General features: G+C 49.1%; 1 protein-coding gene across 1 annotated transcript; it reads right to left on the bottom strand.

Moving 5' to 3' along the window:
- Window positions 1-1,245: 1,245 nt before the first annotated feature.
- On the bottom strand, window positions 1,246-5,842 carry LOC120587407 (UPF0764 protein C16orf89 homolog; the record flags this gene model as incomplete). The annotated part of the gene is made up of 3 exons (XM_039844141.1): window positions 1,246-2,079; window positions 4,428-4,514; window positions 5,646-5,842. Coding segments are annotated over 3 exons (481 nt in total), but the record flags the coding sequence as incomplete, so codon positions are not given.
- Between the last annotated feature and the right edge of the window lie 384 nt (window positions 5,843-6,226).

The raw sequence follows: 6,226 nt of genomic DNA, 5'->3' as shown, positions 1-6,226 counted from the left end.
CTGGTGTCTGGCTCCTGTGGCTTATCTATCTCAAATTTAGGAAGGAAGGGGGTAGGGAAAGGGGCATAACTCTCCCCTAATCCAGTTGTGTGCCCGTCTTGGTCAACTTTTGTTTGCAAGGCAATGTGCAAGACATCCTTTTTTTTTTTTCAAAGACATCCTGACGCATGGAGTGCCAGCATTAAATCCTGGCGCCTGGTTCCCCAAGAAAATGACAACCTCAATAGCAAGTCAAACTTATCAACAGAATCCAGGAACATTCCTGTGGGCCTGACAATTTAAGAGCAATTTCGGGAAAGCATCCAGGGGCAGCGGCAAAGGAGATTGGACAGAGGAGACTAACTCCTAAAGGAAAGATTTAGAAGAACCCCTCCCCCAAGGGCATTTCAATTCATATTCTCAAATATGACTAAATTGTCACATAAGGATGATCAGCAGTGATTTCCCACTTTGAAGCAAAGCAAGATGATGGACTTAGAGAGAGCCTTCCAGCCCAAAGACTGAGTTTTTAGCGGGTTTTTCTACCCTGCAGTGTAATTTTGATGCCTGTCTGCATGCAGCTTGAAATCAGCACCGCAAATGGCCTGGACCCATAATAAGGTTCCAGAAAGTCTTTTCTTAAACACTGGATTAGAGCACCAGCTGACATGTTAGGGTATACTCATGTGGGGGTGGGACACAAGGGAGACCCTCAGGCTGGGCACGAGAGAAACGTTGATGAGTCAGCGGTCCCTCCCTGCTGTCTCAGACAGGTCCCAAGTAACCTGACATTGTCACCGCTGTGGTAGCAGGTAACACTTACTTGGTACTTACTGTGTCACAGGTGTATTGACCTCACCTTTAGAAACAATAGGTTAAGGATAAGACATGGTACGTGCTAACCGCCATGTCTCACTTCTAGTTAGTTATCTGCTAAAAATTTATTAACTAAAGGGATTTACTGGCCGGATCACTGCCTATAGGTACAAAATATTTTAACAATGACACATTCTGCTTCTGTACCCCTGCTTGCTTACCCACCTCTTAGTTATCAGTTAATGAATGGAGGAGATATAGTCTTTTGTGTAAAGATTAAGGATGTGGGGGATGGGATCGAGGGCTTAAACCCTTTGTGCCCCTGCGTCTCGGGGCTGCTCCTTTGCAAGGACAGCCGCCGGCTAATAAACTGTCTCTTGGACTAGAGCACTCGAGTTGGGCCTGGTTATTTCGGTCACAACAACAGGTACTGTTCTCAGTCCTCTACAAATATAACTCTTAGAGCAGTGGAGCTAATAGTGAGGTAGGTGCTATAATTATCCTAATTGTACTGATGAGGAAACATTCACAAAGATGCTAAATGACTTTGCCCAGGGACACCAAGCTAATGAATGAGACAGCTCAGGACTTGGACTCAGGTAGTCAGGGCACAGAACACATCGTTCACCATTATGCTACACTGCCTTTTGTAAAATGACATGACCATGACATGATGTGACTTCATAATACCACAGCGCTCTTTGCAGAGGATATAAAGATTATACGTGCTGCCTTTCTGGCTCCTGTCTCAAGTTCTAGGTCATGACTTGAACTGTTATTTTCAAGTACCTTATTTCTCCCACTAGGGAAGATGCAACAGTTGACAGCTGAACAAATTGCCTTCAAAACTCCAGTTTATGGGTCGCTTCAGAATTTGCATTGAGTGGGGTTGAAGACTTAGAATACAGCCCCAGAAGTTGTCCAAAAGGCTGAGAAACAGGGCTCGACTCTCCACTCAACTGCTCTCTGAATTTATTCATCTGCTGCCGTGCCTGGAACCATCCCAGCCTTCCTTCCCAGGCCCTGCTCCTCGAGGGGACGAAGCTGGGGTGCCTTGCTCTCAGGTGCCTCCTTCTCAGGGTGTGAACTAGGATTCCAGGAAGGAGGGATGAAAGGTATGGATTTTATCTTCCTGGGTGGCAGGCGTGGAGCCGTTCATGTCAGTTGGTGGTGCCGGTGTGGCTTGCTGCAGCTCTCTGTTTGCTGGGGGGTACTGTGCCAGGATGTAGAGGAAGCCACCCAGGGCCCCCACGGCCATGGCTGTGTTGTGGGAGGAGCAGCCATCTGGGGAGAGAGACAGAGGCCCCTCTGTGAGTGCTGGGTGGTGACCACAGTTCCGTCAACGCTTTTCAGATATCCCGCCAGGCAGCCTGGTGCCAGCAGATCCACTTTGCCAGGCCGGGCACCCATCCGCTAGCCGCTGTAGGTGTTGGCTGCTAACAGCTCCCTTCTCTAGAGAAATGTCTCCAGCCATTTGGAGCCTCTTCACCCAGAAGGTTACACTTCCTCCCAATGATTTACTAATACAGGGACACAAAAGCCAGCTCTCTCTGGGAGGGTGACTCTGTGTTAAGAGTTGCTGGAGCCCCTCCCACAGGATCTGACCTGAGGCCAAACCCTTGTCCAGCTCGGTCCAGTTTCCCCTGCTTTTAGGCCCTAGTGAGACCTTCTAGTACAGCACCTCATTGCCCCATTTTACAGATGGGGAAACTGAGGCTCAGGTAGCAGAGCTGAGCTCCCAGCCCTGGCGACTTTACAGCTCATTTCTTGACCCGGACAGCCTCCCTCATTGCTGCCTCGGGCCTGCTGGTCCCATGTGACCCTGAACGACTGCCTGAGACAGGAACTTAGATGTCATTTAGTTCTCTGAACTCAAAGTGGGCCACCCACCTTTAGTCTCTCGGCAGGTGGAGTGAGCCAAGATTTTCCCCACCCCTCACAGACTTAGAGAAGAGAAGGACCTCAGCCAGGCCCCTTGGAGGGAGGGAGAAAGCAGATTTCAAGAACACTAATTACTCACCCAGGCAGCCTATGCCTATCGGTGGCCTACCGTAAGCCATGGGGAGCACTTGGCGCGATGGTCTGATATTAACCCCAACAACTCTATGAAGGAGGCACTGTTTGGTCCCCATTATACAGATAAGGAAACCGAGGCTCAGATAGGTTGAGCGATTCCCACAGCGAGTAAGGGAAGAAGTGGATTCAAACCCAGACAGCCTGGCTTCAAATCTTGTGCTTAGTCTCCATGGATGTGTGTCTTAAGTGAAGGAATGTTGTTCCATCCTGGGAAGTTTTCTAGGCTGCTGATCAACCTTCAGGGGCCTCAGGAAAGGCCTTGGGCTTCTGAATTTCTGCAGCTCCCTCTCCAGTTGTCAGTTTCTAGGGAGCAGCCAGCTTCCACGGTGTGCACAGAAGTCCCCTACCACCCACCATTGACAGTCCCAGGCCCCTCGGTGTCAGGTGGGCCTATCTAGTGCAGGGGGCCTCTAGGAATCTCCTGAGAAAGTCTCTCCCTTCCCCTGGCCAACCCCTGGTGGCAGCTAAGACCCGCTGGATTTGTGCTTCCATGTCCTTCTCTTGTCTACCTGCAAGTAGATGACGAGGCAGTGGTGGGGTGGATGGTGAGATGTTTAGTTACTAGAATCGTCCCCGGTATAAGTTGGACTTCTACTCTGAGCTGGCTATTCTACTTCCCTTCCTGCTTTTGCCTTGTAGTTATTTATTTTTTATTAATAAAAAGATTGAAATCAAATCCTCTCTTCCTTCTTTCTCTCTATCTCTCTACATTCCTTCCTGCCATATTTTATCTTGCTTTCTTTTTCCTTCCCAATATAGTTATATCCTATTCTCAGTCTCTCCGCATTGGTGGGCCGACCACATGACTTATCATTTCAACCAGGACACTTTGGGGAGGAAAAAGGGCACTATTCATAGTGGCGCCAGGACAACAGGTGTCAGCTGGGAATACCAGGATGTGCGGCCACTGGGATTGTGCTGGTCACTTGCCTTTTGGTTCTCAGATCTCCTGCCTGACCTTCTTTGCTCCAAACCCCAGGGCGCTAACCCTCCAAACTACATTTCCCAAGCTGCTTTGCCCATAAACAGCAGGCAGAGGTGGAGCGAGGGGAGAAGCTGGGGTACTTCTCCCCCGACTCTGTCTCCTCTGCGTCCAGCCCCTGGGTTTCTGCTAACACCACCTCCTCTACTCTGTCCCTCCAGCTCCGCCTCCAGGGAGGGCAGTGGCATCCTGCAGTGGTTCATCTCTGAGTTTTGTCACCTTTTCTGTTTTCAATGACACCTCTGAGGCAGGTTCTCTATATTCAATTCCCTCTGCGGAAGTTCCTGACGTGGGTTCTGTTCTGACTTGATTTTGATGGAGAGGGATTATTTCTGTGATTTTCAGCAATACAGTAAACTTCTCTTTTGTGTTCCTTTCACTGGAGATTTTCCTCTAGATGCCCCACTTTAGGTATCAGAGATTCCTACCCTTCCCTCCCACTCCCAAACACAAGGGCCCCTCAGATCCAGCTCCTTCAGTGATGCTGGGGCCTGTTTCAAATTGAGCGCTGTGTGTAGCCTTTCTGGGGTGTCTCAGTTTCATGCCAAGAAGGTCCCTTGGACATTTTTATTACCTGCAAATTGTTTTTCTCGCCTCTTTACTCTTCTCAGATAATGCTGTTGGTGTTGAATTGCTTTAGATAATTCTTCATCTTCAGCATCTAGGAGAAGAGTGAAAGATGAGCTTCTCAAGATGGATTTTAAAATGTTACTTGCAAAACCTCCTTGTCCTCACACCTCAAGCAGCTCAGGTCTTCTCTTTAATCTGGAGCCACTTCCAGAAGTTTCCTTGAGCACCTGTCTGCAGATCCTTCCATGTGGCCTAAATTTGTCATCTACGGATATTTCTCAAATTGTAGTCCCTCAACCTCCCACATCTGAATGGCCAGAGGACCTCATTAAAAATGCAGGTTTATGAAACTAATATGCTATTCTATGTCAACTGTAATTGAAAAATAAATTTAAAAAATTTTTTTTAAATGCAGTTTCCACAGCCCCACCTTCCATCTGCTGAATCTATAGATCTGGAGACCTGAGAATCTTCACTTTATAAACTCCTCTATTTCAAAAACAGAGTCCCTTATTTCAAAAGCTTTGCCTTATCGAGCATCCCAAGCTTCTCATTTAGGAAGCCATCATTTATTGGGAGCCTCCACTGTACCCAGGACACACCAGGTGGTTTCACATGTATTACGTCTGCTCCTCATGGATTAGGAAGGAGATTATTATGCCCATTTATTCACAGGTGGGGAAATCGAGCCCAATGAAGCCCAGCTGTCCAGTGTTGCACAGCTGGAAAGGGGTTGCTCCTTCACCCTTTGCTTCTAAGTCACCCCTACCTGGACATCTCCCCTGACCACTATGCCTGAGGAACCTTCCTTGATGTTCTTTTCTTTCTCAAAGGTGTCAACTTCACAGCCTTTTCGGAACTCACAATTATTTCACTTATTGGTTTGTTTAGGTGGTTTCTGCATCTTTTTCTTAGTGCCCTCATTTACTTGGAGCCTAGCACAGTGTCTGGCATGCAGTAGATGCTCAGGGAATGTCGCTGAAGGAATGAATTTGCAGGAGCAGCCAGCCAACATATTCCAACAAGATTGCCTCCCGTCCTGCAAAGTTTTGGCTTCCAAAGTTCCGAGCCCATTTCCGTGTGTGTGTGTGTGTGCGCGCGCGTGCCTGCGCGCGCACATGGGTGTTGCAAATCTCTTTGTGCCCCTAACATCACTTCATCTTTTTCCCACCACCCTTCCAGCCCCCACCACCCCACCAGCCAGGGCAGAAGAGGAGCTCACCAGGCCTCCCGAAGCACCCTTCCTGTGGCTTCTGCCAGCTGAGAATGGCCTCCAGCCACCGGAGCTTGTAGAAGTCAGAGAAGCCACTGATTCCACAGAACAAGACTGGAAGCAAAGACAGGAGACCCTCCGTAGCCCTGCCCCCACAGGTCCACCTCCTCCACTCCCCAAGGCCAGCACAGTGCCATCTGCCTCCTCTTGCCAGGGTTAGGCAGAGCCAGGAGGTGGGCGCTCAACACAGTGGCTGGAAGGAGGCAGTCCTGAGTCTGCCTTAGTGAGCAGGGGCTCCCAGGCCTGGGTCCTGCCTCCCACTCAGGGCCTTGGTCCAGGCCAGTGGAGTAGGAGTCAGCAGAGGGATCTGGATACACAAGCCAAGGAGCAGCCACCCAGGGACCCCCTTTCTGCCTTATCTCTAAGGCTCTGAGTGTCTGTCTGTTTGCCGGTTAACTAGTTAGTCAGCCGTGCAGAGCTCCATCACTGCGTCAGCCTCTGGGGAAGCAAGCAGTCAAAAACAGTGGCAGATAAAATACAGGATGCCCAATTAAATTAGAGTTTCCAATAAACAACAAATAAAAAATTTT

This window comes from Pteropus medius, unplaced genomic scaffold (genome assembly GCF_902729225.1).
Source record: "Pteropus medius unplaced genomic scaffold, Ma_sr-lr_union100, whole genome shotgun sequence".
Lineage (NCBI taxonomy): Eukaryota > Metazoa > Chordata > Mammalia > Chiroptera > Pteropodidae > Pteropus > Pteropus medius.
The sequence above is the reverse complement of the archived record's forward strand: the minus strand, read 5'-3'. Positions and strand labels throughout refer to the sequence as shown.